The sequence below is a fragment of the Sitophilus oryzae genome, unplaced genomic scaffold (assembly GCF_002938485.1).
Source record: "Sitophilus oryzae breed Bouriz unplaced genomic scaffold, Soryzae_2.0 scaffold_942_pilon_pilon, whole genome shotgun sequence".
Taxonomy (NCBI): domain Eukaryota; kingdom Metazoa; phylum Arthropoda; class Insecta; order Coleoptera; family Curculionidae; genus Sitophilus; species Sitophilus oryzae.
In genome coordinates, this window is record NW_022147575.1 from 638057 (window position 1) to 654937 (window position 16881).

Here is a 16881-nt window from a genome sequence, read left to right on the forward strand (position 1 = left end):
GCAAAGTAAACAACAGTACAATGACTTTCTTTTGTAGTAAAATATATTTAACCAATCCTTATTAATTTTTTTTACTATTCAAACCAACAAATAGTTTTTTTTTGGTTAAAATAAATAATCATTAAAGCGTATAATACTCAAGGTAATCATTATCTAATATATTTTTATTGTTTTATCTTATCAAAGTTAAGAACAATCATAATTTTTAAGATTATTTTACTTGTTTTATAGAAAATACACTAATAGTCATCTTAAAAAAAAATCAAAGCATTGTCCAAAATGTTTTGTGTTTTTTCTTTAATCGAGATCCTTCAGGTTTACCACAAAACTGCCGATTTGTCTGTACTGAAAGAAATGATACAGGGTCCGGCAAAAGTGCGTCGGGTATATGTAGTATGTAGCTCCTAGAATAAAAAACATGGGAATTTTGTTTAAGTGCAAACCTAAAGTATGTAGTAGGATGTATTTCAGGAACATATTTTAACTTCTATAGTGTGGCTCAAAAAAGTGTCAGTGGATTAGGATTTTTTTAAATGGAACACCCTGTATATTACTGCATTTTTGGCTTCCTTTCAGATAACTTTACATAATCCTAAGATATGAGTAAATCCATTTCGATAGTTTCAGAGATATAAATAAATAAATAAAAAATATAAATTTTTCAGCCTTTCTTAAGAAAATTATTAAAAATACAAGAACTGTCCTGAAATGAAAAATATATTTGGTATTAACTTTAGATGGTCTGTACTTCCTTTGCTATAAATATAGTAATCTTAAATCATACAGGATGTTCAAAATTCTTCGCCAAACTTTATAAAATATAAAATAATTTATCTTCGTTTTTTTTAAACGGAACACCCTATTTTTTATTAGATGGAGAATTAGAAAACAAACACTTTTTGTATTTAAAGTATTTCAAAATTTTTAACGGTTTCGCAGATATTCGCGGCTTTATATTTCATATGGCATTTTCCACAGTAAAATTTTATCAAAAGCCACCAAATGACTGTACTCGGATATTTTACCATTGAAACAGTCATATGAAATTATAATCGAGTATCTGCGAAACATTTTCACAATTCTCCATCTTAAGTTATATAGAGAAAAAAAAACCGAAGAAAAATTATTTTATATTTTTAAAAGTTTGGCGTAGAATTTTGAATACCCTGTATCATTTAAGACTACGTTATTCACAGCAAATTTAAGTATAGACCATCTGAAGTAAATGCCTAATATAGTTTTGATTTCAGGAGACTTCGTGTACTTATTTGTAATCATTTTTTTAAGCAAGGCTGAAAAACATATAGGTATTTTATTTATGTACTAATATTCCGATATTACCTAAATATATTTACTCATATCTTAGGATTATGAAAGGAAGCCAAAAATGCAATAATATACAGGGTGTTCCATTTAAAAAAATTCATCCCGATCCACACACTTTTTTGAGCAGCCCTGTAGATGTTGAAATATTTCCTTAAATACATCGTAGTACATAATTGAGGTTTCCACTTAAACAAAATTCACAAGTTTTTATTCTTAGCCCGACGCACTTTTGCCGAACCCTGTAGATACATTTACAAATGCATTTATAATTTCACCCTGTATGTAAAAGCTTTTTCAGAACACTAGGCATCCTGTATTATTAGAAAAACGTAAAAATTGTTACCATATCAACTAAATATCGTAAAATGTCAAACATGTCAAAAAGTCATCAGTGAATGTAATCAGGAGAATTGTTAGGGGAAAAACTGGTCAAAATCCGATGAAAAAAACCCGACGAAAGTAACTTACATGGGTAGGGGAAATACGGGGAATTAAACAAGAAAAATTCCAGTACTTACATAGAAAGTGAAACAGGAAAAAAACTCAGAAATCTACACCATGTCCAGACGAAAGCTGAGCTCCACCGGGGAGTTCCAATGGAGTAGACGCAAGTTGAGTTCCACAGGCGAACTGAAATTGGCTACCATCCCGAAAATCGATGTGGCAGGTAGACATCCGAGCACCAGCTCTAGCATATTCAGCACAGAGACACTAGATCCCTCAGAAATCAATTTGGGCGCCCTCAGAGGCGACAGTCTGACTCAGCAAAGGATGAGCTTCTTGCCCTCGAGTTTGAGAATGATGAGCAGGAGCAGTACTGCGGGAACTTTCCGGAACATGGGCATAGACGGTGCAAGCCCGTGGAAAAGCGGGGAGAGAACCGTCGATTACCTTTTCGAGAACTACTGCACCGGAAGCAGCTATTTGGGAGAGTACAACAAGTTGGGCATATGTGGTAAAGGTTAGTAAAGACCCTAATCAACGCCGTAATATTACCATTAGAAAGGGTCACTTATAAAACGTTCAACAGATTTGTTCTTCCTGAGGACCTTACTATTATAGGAAATTGTTGCAAATACGGGTTTCGGCTATTTTTCGACTATATAAGAAAATTTTTATATACTCACATTCTATTGTCCTTAGAGATTGCAAATATGCTGGGGGAGAAGAGAAATTGTATTTCTTTAAGTATTTTTTCAACCAAACAAACTTACGGGACCGGGGAGCGAATAGGGGTGCTGGGCGAGGTAAAAACAATATTCTGATTAAAGATACTCATAACACAACCATTTTAGAATCCTTTAATTAAACTTTTAATGTAAAATTTCTTCAAAAAATCTATGAAGAACTGTTTTATTCAGAAATCATTGGCAGGTTACATTGAAAGATATGCTGACAGTAGCGAAGGTTGAATTTTGACAAACATTGTGAATTGATGTATAGTTGCCAAATCAGCTAGTAAATTGTCCGGAATTTCATGCATCCTTTTTTTCAAAGGGAAAAATGACGTCATAGGTTTTAAAATGTTTTTATTTATTTATTAAATCGCCACCAGCGGTATAGAGAATTGCTTAGTTATAGCTCTAGCAATGAAAACACACTGAGCGGTTTGGTTGGTTTGGTTTAGATTCGGTTGGTCTTGTTTGGTTTGATTTTTTGTTTTTTTTCGTATGTTAGAAAAATTTTTCTCTTATTTTACCAAAATTTATTTAGGATCTTTATTAGGATCGGCAAAAAAAAGTTTTTTTAATTTCACTCAAAATGAGTTACTTGGGTCATAAATGACCTATAAACAAAATATTTTCATGGTGTCTGTGTGTCTGTCCGTATGTAACACGATAACTCAAAAACCGCTGAACCGATTTTAACCAAATTTGGCACAAAAATACTGTGGCACCCGAGAATCTGGCCATTAGTTTTTGGTAGGAGTGGGGGGTTGGTAAGGGGGTTAAAAATTTTAAAAAATCGTAACTCCAAAATTACAGTAGCTAGCGAAACGCGGTTTTCAAATTAAGATTAGGAATAATATTTGCAACATTCCATACATATATAAAAGCTCAAAGGGTTTTTTTGTTACATCCATCCCGCCGAAACTGCTTTACCAATCTTGATGACTCTTTTTTTAAATAAAAGGTATATATGTCCAGATTTGTTATGAAGTATTTTTAAATTGCTGAATGACTATTTCTTTGTGTAAATCGACTAAATATTAAAACATACCTGAAAAACACCTACACACTTTTTTAGTTTGTCAGTTAGATTATATATCAAGTTTTTAGATATTTTAGGGATCAGTTCATACAGCCAGCTTTAGATACATAAATATTAGAACAAAGGTTCGTTTAAACGACATTAGTGAATTAGCTACACAAAGCGATTTTAGGAAATTCATCCTCTTAGAGAGTAAAATTATGTCGGAACAATTTGTTGTATGAAAATTCCTTACTATGTGTTCTAGAAGAATGAAATCCTACAAAAAGAATTAGAAGAGATTTTTGAAATTCATCAACCAAATGGGTAAAGTTAGTAAAAATTTATATAAAACTTGGTGACCTCTGGGTTATACACATAAAAATTGACACAAAGGATCATTTAAAAGACATGAGTTAATTATTTGGATAAAGCAATTTTATGAAATTTATAATTTTAGGGAGTAGAATCAGGGTCTTGTGCAGAACAGGTCCCCACGAAATCGTGGTTTTTTTAATTTTTAATGTGGATCCCATAGTTAATGGAATGGTTTAAAAGAAAAAAATTGTTGGATGAACCACTTTTTCTACGAAAAAAAATAATTGAAAATTCCAAATTTTCACTACATTTCAATGCGAAAACTCCCTATTATAACCTTCATAAAGACAGTAAAATACAAGGTTATGCACAGTGTTGCCATACTCACCCTGTGTAAAATCGACGAAAACGTTCTACTTTATATTCGTTTTTTTTACATTTAGTACGCACTTTAAGAACACGAAAAATTAAAAATATAATAAACGAGGCAAAACAAAAACACTATAAAAATAAATTGACAATAAAATCATTACACAGTATTTAGCACAATTGTTTAAAAATATATTTTTCCCGGATTTGTTCAGTAAGATTCCGAAATGGATGTGATCTGCGTACTTCCAAACACTCCCCACCAACCTAACCTAACCAATGCATTAACACCCCCAAATAACCAGGCTAACCATGCATTAACACCCTCCAAATAACCAGACTAACCAATGCATTACCACCCTCCAAATAACCAGAATATCTAACCTAACCTAACCAATGCATTAACACCCCCAAATAACCAGGCTAACCAATGCATTAACACCCTCCAAATCACCAGGCTAACCAATGCATTAACACCCTCCAAATAATCAGGCTAACCAATGCATTACCACCCTCCAAATAACCAGCCTATCTAACCTAACCTAACCAATGCATTAACACCCCCAAATAACCAGGCTAACCAATGCATTAACACCCTCCAAATAACCATGCTAACCAATGCATTACCACCCTCCAAATAACCAGGCTAACCAATGCATTAACACCCCCAAATAACCAGGCTAACCAATGCATTAACACCCTCCAAATAACCAGGCTAACCAATGCATTACCACCCTCCAAATAACCAGGCTAACCATTGCATTAACACCCTCCAAATAACCAGGCTAACCAATGCATTACCACCTTCCAAATAACCAGGCTAACCTAATTGAGCCTAATGACAAAACTTCATTGATTACGCGTCGAAAAACAGTATATATTAAAAAAACTTATATTTTCGTAGAACCTGAAAAATCCGCAAATTTTATTTCAGAAATTGCTTTAAAATAATCCACACTAACGAATAAGCTACTAGACAGTTCAATTTTTGTTGCACTAAAGTGATAACTTACCGTTTTAAGTCCCTCCACAACAACTTTATTTCAGAAGAAAATCATATAAAGTAATTTTATTGACAACGTCGCAAATTCTATGCGAAGGCCATAGATGACATACCGATGATCGATTAACTGTCAATCGAAAAAGTCATAAAATTGCTAGCTTGAGCTGATGTAAATAAATATATTTTCTTAATTTTTATGCTTACAAAGAAGATTCGTTACATTTTTGTGCTTAAATTAGATCATTCCACGTCTATATAAGGTAATAAAGTACTAATATGTGATGTTTTTACTGAATCCGTGTAGAAAATTTAACATATTTACTGTCCGTCGCCTGTACCTAAAATACGTTTTTTTGCCGCTTTTTAAAGATAAAACACATTCATCCAACAATTTTTATGCTTAAAAATATTCAGTTTAAGATAATCTTGCAAAAAAATCCCAAAAAAGTGTTAAATGCGTGGGGACCTATTGTGCACCAGAGCCGTAGAATCAATTCTTAAATAAGTGCAATTATTCTTAGCGATAGTAGGTATATTTGACCCCAGAAACACGATTATGAGTTTTTTCGCGAATTTTTTTTTGAAAAACCTTTTGGATTTTTTTTTAGTTTTTAGTTAAAAACCATAATTTCTTGATAATATGGCAACATAGATAGGTAGTAGATTAAATTTACAAGACAGAAAAACCCGAAAAGCTGCAGTGGTTCTCAAAATTTAAGCAAAAAATATTTTTTTTTTGGAAATTATTAAAGTAAAATAACTCAGCTTTTTGGAGTTATTTGAAAAACGGTAAAGAGAAAATATTGTTTTTATCGAGATCTACTAGCCCTGAAAATATTTGCACTTATTCAAGACTTGCCCTGTATAATACCCAGAAAATCGACAATTGATAATTTTCATATGAAATACGAGTAGCTCTAAAACTCTTAAAAACATAGTTTAAATAGGGCATTTGTAAGGGTAACTAGCTATATATACAAAGTAAATCATTTAAATCAATGCATGAACTATTCGAGGTGTAACGTGAACGTAGTCGCCGGAATAACCTAGTTTGTAATAACATCAAAATCAGTTAAAGTCGCAGTTTTCGAGATATTAACATATTTTAGTATGGGCGGCTGTACGTGCCTCCCGGCGCCAATTTTATTTTTTATGCATTTCAGTACCTAATTGTTACCTAAATTGTTAACTAGTGAACAATAATAAGGTAATCGCAAAACAGTTTTCAATGCACGTAATCAATCATATCGAAATTACAGTAAAACCTATAAACCTGTCTAAGGAAATTTTGGCAAAAATGTTTAAATCTATTGTATAATTTACGATACGGAGCAGCTCTTCATTTTACCAAAGATTTTACTTTATAGAGCAAATGATTATAACAGATATTTTATTTAGATTAAAGCTGCAAAAATTAGTTTAAAGCGATTTTTATTATCGGCATGTTGGTCACATTGCGCCGCGAAACGTTGTCGTTTGTTATTTGACAATTATCATAATATTAGTCATTGTTTTGTATAATATCGTGTTGTCATTGAATCTTCGGGAGTAATTTTTTTATTTCATTGTTTTTTTAATTGTACTCTTAGGTACAAACAGTTTTTTTAAGAACTAAATTTTCGAGTTTATGTATTGCATTTTTTAAAATTGCGTGTTGAAAATATGCTGAAGCATTTAAACGGTCGAAGCAAAGAGCTTGTACAGCTGGTTCCAAAAAAAAATGAATACGACTCTTTACACATTTTTTTAGAATATTTGGGCAGTGTATATTTATGTGTCAAGTATTTTGACATGTTATTGCGACATTGTATAAAACAACTTTGCTTTTGACCAAGTCGCAAATAATTTTTTCAGAACGTCAGTATGACATGAGTAGAGAAATGGGGGACTGGTATCATAGAATATACTGCCCGAAATAATAAAAATATGTTTTAAATCGTATTCAATTTTATTGGAACCAGCTGTACCTTTCCCGATAAACTATTTTGAACGAGGACGTGACAATAGAGGTCCTTTATTACCCTTGACTGAAGTCAGAGCAGTAAGATAAGTTGAAAATTATTGCCACTTATTTCGATTTGTAGCGAGTAGCTGCTGCCTTCAATTTAAATATATTTCTACTGTGAGTGTTAGTGACTACTGTTAATAAATAAATTAGTTACTAAAATATTAATTATTAAATTAAAAATAACACGTAAAAATCTCTAAGAAATAAGATAAAAATTGTTTCCCAATTTTACATAAAAATTCATCTCATAAATCCATCACAATCTGGCAGCCCTGTCGCCATCGCTTGTCACTCGAAGCTGATCACGTGCATCGTAAATTGTTTTGCGATTACCATATGTTGTTTTATTAGGAGTAGAAAGTAAAAATAACATTTTTTGCGACGAGGCTGTACAGGGTGGGTCAAATTCGACGCTTTTAAATGGAAACACCCTTTTCTACAGGAGATAGACAAAAACTAATATCGGTGTCTGGAGCTCAATTTTTGTCAAAACCATGATGGTGAAAACCGCATATCGATATCTGTTACCGTTTCGGAGTTACGGGGTGTTTTTCAAAAATGTTCATTTTTAAAAAATCGCTGTAACTTTTTTGCTATGGAAAATTTGGTATTTTTATGAAAAGATTTCCAAACCACCTTTTTACGTAGAATTTAATGGTTTAAGTATATTTTTTTTCAAATTAATAATTTAAGAATTATCAACAGAAAATTTGATTATTTATATTGGACACCCTGTATATTTTTAATTTATTAAAAAGAATTTAAAATTACCTTTCCAAAAATATAACACACTTGATATTTTGCTCGATTCCTCTTCGAGATATAGAGTATCTAAAAATTCGCCCGCTTTAAATAAGTAGGCTTTGAGCGGCACCGGCTGTAATGCAAAAAAATTCTAGCTGTGAACATCAATTAAAACGAAAATAATATTTGCTATGAGAGATGCAGAATTTTATAACAATTTAAAATATATTTAACCAACATCAACACATTTAAACTATATCATAAACAATAAAAATAAATAGCAAACCAAGACATAAGATTTTGCTACAGGTGTTCGACATACCGATCGTCTTCTGTTATGGACACGGGGTAGTTTTTGAACATTTCTGGCGGAATTCATTAACTCAGTGGGGGTGAAAGATACCCTCCCATAACTGCTAAGTATTTCTAATTCTTGTCTAGATTATACGGAAGAATAAGGAACCTTTATTCTTCCGCGAATATATCCATAGGATTAGATCCATGGGCACTAAGTCAGGTGGCCTCGACGGCCAACGGCTGGGATCTTGGTTAGCTATTCAATTTTTCTTGAAATTGACTGCAAAAATTTGCTGATAACTTCAGCGTTCGGAGGCGGTGCGTCGTCTTGCTGGAAAAATATGTTTTCGAGTTCCATTAAGGGCATATCATTAATAAGGGGTCCAAAGCCGACTAGTTAAAAGTGGCGAACTTTAAAAAATTCTGTATTTCGAAGGAGATTATAACAAAATATCAAGTGTGCTATATTTTTGGAAAGGTAATTTTAAATTCTTTTGAGTTAATTAAAAATATAGGAGGGTGTCCCAAAAAAAAATCAATTTTTCTGTTGATAACTCTTAAATTATTAATTTTAAAAAAATTATACTTAAATCATTAAATTCTACGTAAAAAGGTGCTTTGGAAATGTTTTCATAGAAATACAAAATTTTCCATAGCAACAAAGTTACAGCGATTTGTTAAAAATGCACATTTTTGAAAAACACCCTGTAACTCCGAAACGATAATTATTATTGATGTGCGGTTTTCACCATCATGTTTTTGATGAAAATTGAGCTCCAGATATCGATATTAGTTTTCGTCTATCTCCTATAGAAAAGGGTGTTTCCATTTAAAAGCGTCGAATTTGACCTACCCTGTATAGGGTGTCCCATTTTGGTTGAAATCATATGGTATCTCCGTTATTCGTTAAGATAGAAGGGCGCGGTTTACACAAACCTGTGCCAATTTTTAGTCAAACGGACGATGCTGTCAACAAACTTTTTATAGCCCTCTTCGTTTCTGAGCTACAGGCTTTTTCGAAAATTTTGCAATTTGGGACATCACCCGGATCTCCGTTATTATGGATGGTATCGAGAAGGTGAAAACTGACTCTTGTAGAACTTTTTACGTAGAATACAGTGGCGTAGTCTGTTTTTCTAAGAAAACAATATTTTTGAAAATATGAACTAAAGTTATATTTTTGAAAATATGAACTAAAGTTATATTTTTTCAAATGGAACACTCTGTATATTAATAAATCATATGATCCGCTTTGCTATGAGCTTCTCAAAAATATATACCACTCTATATTTATTTTCACTATTTACTGCAATATTTAAAATATATAATTCTCTTATTAGTAGGCCGTGATAAATAACAAAAAAATCAGAATGGTATTTACTAAAATAGTCATACACATATTAAAATTGATATATTTTACTTTTGAACTGTTACCACTGAATCTCTGAATATATTTTTCTTTTTTTTATAACGGGATAGGTTTGCAAATATCTAAAAGTTTGCATTATTAAAGCATTTTCCAGATGTTCTACAGTTGCCACGATATATTTCATATTTCAGAAATCCCCAAAATCAGAAATCGAGAACGGATAAATCCGGGAAACAGGGAGGCCATCATCTGGGTCCGTTGGTTCCAGTTCATTGATTTGAGAAATAATTTAACAAAATTCTAATATTTTCGTTGTAAGTTAAGTTGTGAGAGGGAACTCCATCCTGCTGAAAGTATATTTTACGTAAATTAGCTAAAATAATATTTAAAAATTCCGATACGATAGTTTCCAAGATTTACAAATAGCGGTAGAGTTAAGTTTTCCTAATATATAAAAAAATTATTAGTGGCTCTCAAAATAAAAGAAGAGACATATAAGCATAGTAGTATACTTTTAAAGATCGCGCACACTATACCTACACGGACCGGCACGGACCAGACCAGTAAAATCTACCGGTGAAGGTGACCGTGGTATTTAATAGAGTAGAGCACACTAGACCAGTACCAGCACGTACCGCCACAAGCCACGACCGTCAAAACAGGTCGTGTCGGTCAGGGACAAATATGACCGGCAATATTTATGCCTGGTCGTGCTAGTCCGACCTAATGTCCGCACCGGCGAACCAGCACACCTCCACAAACATGCAAATATTGAAGGGTTCGTCAGTATTTCGAGTACGCTAGCTGGCTCAAGTCGCATGATGTAGGTTAGATTTCGTTTATTTTTGTTCGAACCTTTAAATCGTTATAAATATGAATGAAGAAAAGCTTATTTTACTGGTACAAAAGTATCTAGAGCTGTGCGATACGAGCCAAGCATTTTATATATAGAGACCAAGAAAGAAATGATGCAATACGGGAGTCGATAGCAAAAAAAAATAATCAAATTTGATTTGTGACATTCGAAAATATTGGAAAAACTTTTCTTCGAATCTTTTTAATTCAGGAAACAAATGATGAAATTCGCCATATTACTTTCTCTTTTGATTTATAGGGTGAACCCAAAATCTTCTTTTTTTCTTAGCTTCCTTCTCTTCCTCCTCTTCTTCTAAGTTTGAAGCACAAAAAGTCATTTTTACTCCGAATAGAACATGTTATTAATTTTCAAACGACACAAATACTTTTTTAAACAATTTCAAACGTTCCAAATAATATAAAATATTTAAAAGTCATAACTTGTATGTAATTATATATCGATAAACTATGGTTACCGCTCGTTGAATTTGACACTTTATATCAGTTTAATAATATATTTTCGTACTTTTATGCTTAGGCGTAAAAGTTCTTTACATTTATGCCTAGGCGTTAAAATGACTTTTTTATATTGTCAATCAAGTCGCAAAAATTAATACTTTTGTGACTTTGAAAAAAAAATTATACTAGTCTTAGTCCATAACTAAAGAATAATTATCATCGTTTTTTAATATCTTATACAAGAAAAACAATTTCATATGATTAATATGGTAAGAAAAATATTATAGCTTCTGTGATAACTGTTTAGTGTTTTAATTTTATGTTAATTATTATTCATGAAAAATAATATACAAATTATAGCAAAGCACATGTGATACAAATAGATAATCTTCTATTTGGAAAACCCGAAGATTAATATATTATTAAATATTGATTATATAGATCACAATACTTCAAAGCTATAAAGAAATATTTATTCAGAGAAATAATTTAAAATCTCATAATTATATACAGGGTTCGGCAATAGTGCGTAGGGTATCTGTGGCTCCTAGAATAAATAACTTAGAAATGTTGTTTAAGCAGGGGTTGAGCTCAGGGGGGCCTAGGGCTTTTTTTTTAAAAATTAAGAATAATTTTAAAATACACATTTTTCGAATAATACGTTTACATGAATTTCTCTATCAATAAATTTCATAGACTTGGTTATCAGGTTATCAAACCGTGTTCACGTAGATTACTGAAATACCTACAATTTTTTTAAAAAAATAAAAATTAACACATTTTTTGAACACAACAAATTAATATTAACTAAACAAAACTAGAAAGCGTAATTTTTACTACATCACAAGCAAATAAAAATTAATACGTAGCCAAGAGTCAAAACTCAAAGATTTCTCTTTTTTAAAAAAGGCTGAAGAAATAATGAATACTTTATATATATTTATTTATTATTAATATCTCTGAAACTATCGAAATATATTTACTCATATCTCAGGGTTATGTAAAGTGATCTGAAAGGAAGCCAAAAATGCAATAATATATAGGTATAAAAAAAATCACCCCGATCCACTCACACTTTTTTGAGCCACCCTGTTGAAGTTTAACTATTTTTCTGCAATACATCCTAGTACATACTTTAGGTTTGCACTTAAACAAAATTCCCAAGTTTTTTATTCTACAGAGAGCTACAGATGCACGACACACACACTATTGCCGAAACTTGTTTATACGTTTTCTTTTACGTTTTACAGGCATGTACAAGTTTCCCCATGGAGTGATCTACGATGGCCGTTTTAATAAGAAGGGTGAATTTCACGGTAGCGGGACATTGACTTATCCCAGTGGACAGAAAGTGGAAGGATTCTGGCGCAATGGAAAACTCCAGAAGAATCCTACCAATGTGTCCGCAGGTTAGTCAAACTTATACAAATCCAATCCAATTCCAATCTACCGGGTGGAATATCGTCGTTATTATATTCGCTCCCCTATTGATTTTACAGCAATGATTGCATCTACTAAGCAGGGATCATCCTCCACAAGTGGCACACAAGCTACCACCTTCTCCAGCAAGGATCGGAATCTTACCTCTAGACCCAATAAAGCGACACAAGCTACCGTTTCGTCTACCCGGCCTGGGTCAACCAGGCGGGCTAGACGATCCTCTGAGAGTAGGTCTTAGCGGAGCAGAAGCACGGAGATACCTCCGACTGCTCCACGAAGAACTTGCTCCAGAGGAAGCAAAAGCGAAAACACTCCTCCGAAAAGGAGAGAGTAAAGAAACCAAGAAACAACCTGACTCATTTCCATCAAAGGGCAAGAGAGGGAGCGAAAACCTCTCACCTCTTCTCCGGCAGGGAGAGAAAAAAAACAGGATGGAAAGCCGTCCAACACCGGGAGGCAAGCAGGGACGTATCACCAGCTTTGCCGCTATTGCCGGATAAGTGAAAATGGCGGTGCTGCCAAAGCATTTCCCAGAGGTTGCTCTGACCACCGACCAGCAAACGTCTCTAGAAGAGGCTATACTGGACGAAGTAGTGGCGATCGGATCGCAACACAACGATCTACAAAATGTGGGTCGGCTGCGTTTTGCGGGGATACACTTTCGGCTGGGCATGATCCTCATAGATTGTGTATTTCAAGAATCGGCGAATTGGTTGGTGGAAATCGCACCTAAGCTTAAAAATTGGCAAGGGTCGGAACTGGTTGCAGTGAAGGGATAAAACATCTCTATAGGGGCGGCCATTACGGTCTTTCTGCCGAGGGGCAAGGGGAAAGACACCACCTACCACCTACCTGCTGAGCCTTATCCAGGGTCAGAACTTCAATGTAAGGACATCGAGTTGGCAGGTCATCAACTCGAGGGAGGAGGGTCATGGTCAGGTCCTCACAATAGGAATTTACCTCAAATCCAAGGAGGCAATAGAGAAGGAGGGACATATCCTCTATTATAGATACGGGACAACACCGGTATCAGGTCTAAGGAGAGACCAAGTTAAAGAGGTGTAGAAAATGGAGATAGATCCTCCAGTCTCCGCCTCACGGGTTCCTCAGCCGGAGGCAAGCTCCTCGACTGTGAAGGGCGGCACGGAGGGCCAAACTCCAACCGTGGAAGGGTGTGTACCCTCAGAGGAAAAACTGTTGTCAGAGGAGAATGAGAAATACCCTGTCCCCTCTACAACAGAGGTATGATGGGTTGTAGACTGTGTGATGACTCAAGGAAGGGGGCACACACAATAGATCTTTAAGGTAGCAGTGATTAACCCCCCTCTTACTGATTCTACATTCTACATCTCCTAAGCATGTATTAAAGCCACGCACTATCGAAACGAGGAATACTTACGAGAAGTGAACAATACTTAGAGGCCAATACACGGGTTTAAATAGCGAGTATACGAAAAATTTATTATTTAATTATTCTAAAAGTGTTAGGAAGTATAATTAGTGAAAATTCTAAAAATGAAAATAAAAAAAATAATATTTTGATATCTTCAGAAGGTCTAACTTGTATTGTAATTTATTATTCCAGTTAAAAAAAACTTCTTAGATGATTTCATCTACGGTAGCGAGCATAGTTTTAATCACCGGTTTTCCTAGTGGGGCACAATTGGGTCTATTTCGGCTATAACGATTTTTTTAAAGGTACATCATTATAATTTTAGAAGATGTTCATAAAACATTTAATCAATAGTTGATTAAAATAAGTATACCATTAATATTATAAATTATATTTTGTCCTTTCATAGTATATGTATATGTCTATTCAATTTTTTGATTGTGTAACGAGGCACTTTGTTTACTCACTTGTTTCGTCGAACTGCTTGAATCCATGTTTGCTATTAATCAAATTGGTGTGAGAAACTATGAAGCTATAAAATTTTGTTTTGGGGAGAGTTGAATAACCGGGAAGGGTTGAGTTATTGAATGTTATTGCGCCTAACAACTCCTTAATTACGCTCTCCTTTACGCGTTATCATTTTTTTCGGCAATTATATCAACATTTGAAATTATCACAACACAACACGACGCCTAGTTCGAATTCTTTTTCACTTATTTTTTACTACGTGAAACAGCGTTACATCGCACAAACCTCGTACCTGAGTGTTATAGTCTCAATAACTACACTAGCAAAAAACTGAAATACTTAAATATTATGACAAAACCACGATTTCAATATTATTTTAATGTGATCAACATGACGGCGCGGCGGCGTGAACTATATACTAATAATTTCTCATCTTTGGCTTTGGAGCGCTGCGGACGGAATTTGTTGAAATCAACTGAAATGCACCAAGCCTATACCTATTTCCATTGCAGATAACACGCCATACAGAAGCCAATACTGCAGGATGCCGGATCGCAGGTTCCAGATCGAAGTGACGCACGACTTGGCGCCTGCGCCTAAAGAGTTTCTCACGAACGCACCCAACCCGCCACGAAAGATACCCCCCGGATCCTACGACACCGGAGAAGGTTTCTACGATCCCGTCAAGAAGGTGATGTTGGACTACGACGACCTCAAAGTCAGCGTGCCGATGTACGAGAGTGAGAGCGTCTACGAGGGCCGGGAATCTATGGTCGGTGACACCGAAGATTTGTTTAGGGTAAAATCATATACATATAACTAAATATATATATATATATATATATATATATATATATATATATATATATATATATATATATATATATATATATATATATATATATATATATATATATATATATATATACTTATATATCTAACCACGTCGTGTAGGTCTTCCTCTTTTCCTTCTGCTTTGGGGACGATACTCCATTGCCCTTTTTGGTCATCTTTCCTCTCCCATTCTTTTTACGTGCCCATACCATAGTAGCTGTCTCGATTCGATGTTGTCGGTGCTGGTATATATTCGCCTTGTTCTTTGCCTGATCTCCTCATTTCTAATGTGTGCCATCCTTGATATGCGACATACTCTTCTGAGAAAGTCCATCTCCACTGACTCGACCATCCTTCTTTCTTTTGCTGTAAATTGACAGCATTCGGCACCGTATGTTAAAATTGGATCTACGATTGCTTTGTAAATCCTTATCTTTGTTTGGATGGATGTTTTATTTGACCACAGGAGAGGGTTTAAAAGACCGATTACTTTCTTACCTTGTTGAACTCTACTATGTATATCTTTCTTGGAGTTCTCTTCTTCAGATATAATACTTCCTAAATATTTATATTCGCTACATCTTTTAATTTCATGTATGTGTAGTTTAGGATCTTCAGTTTGTTCTTCTCCTACTTTCAGGTATTCGGTTTTTGTGAGGTTGATATTGAGTCCCCATCTGTCGTATTCTTCATCAAGTTTCCTCAACATATAGTCGGCATCCTCCTCACAACCTGCAACAATAACTTGGTCGTCTGCAAAGAACAAGGTCGATAGACAGTTATTGTCAATCTCTATTCCCATAGCTCTACTCTTCCTTCTCCAGTTTTTCAATGCCTCCTGGATATATATTTTAAATAAGGTAGGTGATAAACTGCACCCCTGTCTAAGTCCTTTAGATGTCAGGAAGGATTCCGATAGGAACTTGTCTGATCATACTTTTTGGATTTTTGTACATATTCCAGATTGCATTGATATATGTTTTACTAACATTTGCCTCAACCAAGATTTCAAATAATTTCTTCAAAGGCACCGTGTCATAGGCTTTCTCTAAATCTATAAACACCAGATGCGTGTCCAAATTTCGAGCTCTCCTTTTTTCAATTATTTGTTGTAACACAAATATGTTGTCTATACAAGAACGCCCAGCGCGGAAACCACCTTGTTCTTCTATTTCTTCAAAGCTCTCTTCTACTCTCTCTTTTAATATCCTGCCTTACAACCTTCCCATTGAGCTTGTCAAATTAATGCCTCTGTAGTTGCTACATCTTTTTTTGTCTCCTTTCTTAAAGATAGAGCTGATGTACGCCAGGTTCCAGTCTTCAGGAATGTTTTCGTTTTTTATCAGGCATCTTTTGAAGATATCAGCTAGTATTTCCAATAATATATCGGGTCCCTGCTTTTTTAGCTCAATGAAAATGATTCACGGCCCCGCAGCTTTTCCATTTTTTGAGTTCTTCAATGCTTTCTTTATCTCGTTTACACTTATTTCATTTACATCTATATCTTTTGCGATTTTCAAATCTGGCACTTCTAGTTTGAATTCTGTCCTGTTTTCTGTGAGGAACTGTTTGTAATGGTCTTCCCACTTTTCCATGCTTATAAGTTCTAGTTTACTGTTTTGCTTTTCGTCTCTTCTAAGGTTCCTTATTGTCTTCCACGCTTCTGACACTCTTGTACCTCCCAAATATCTTTCCACTCTCTCACATTTGGTTTCCCACATTTTGTTTTTGCCTTTAGATACTTCGCGTTTAACCATTCTATTTAATCTTGCATATTCTTCTCTGTCGTGGTCGCTGTTTTTCTTCTA

The 16881-nt window shown here is 34.3% G+C and overlaps 2 protein-coding genes across 3 annotated transcripts in view; one reads left to right on the plus strand and one right to left on the minus strand.

The window, feature by feature from the left end:
* LOC115891014 (ATP-binding cassette sub-family G member 1) overlaps nucleotides 1-16881 on the minus strand; it is a 97611-nt gene that overhangs the window by 42213 nt on the left and 38517 nt on the right. The window lies entirely within an intron of this gene.
* LOC115891015 overlaps nucleotides 1688-16881 on the plus strand; it is a 37938-nt gene continuing 22744 nt past the window's right edge. The window contains exons 1-3 of one of the 2 annotated variants that reach the window (XM_030911404.1): nucleotides 1688-2287; nucleotides 12189-12347; nucleotides 14752-15038. In XM_030911404.1, the coding sequence (XP_030767264.1) occupies nucleotides 1885-2287; nucleotides 12189-12347; nucleotides 14752-15038 (849 nt within the window). In that variant the 5' untranslated portion in view covers nucleotides 1688-1884. The remainder of the gene's footprint in view (nucleotides 2288-12188; nucleotides 12348-14751; nucleotides 15039-16881) is intronic. The other variant, XM_030911405.1, reaches the window with a different exon arrangement.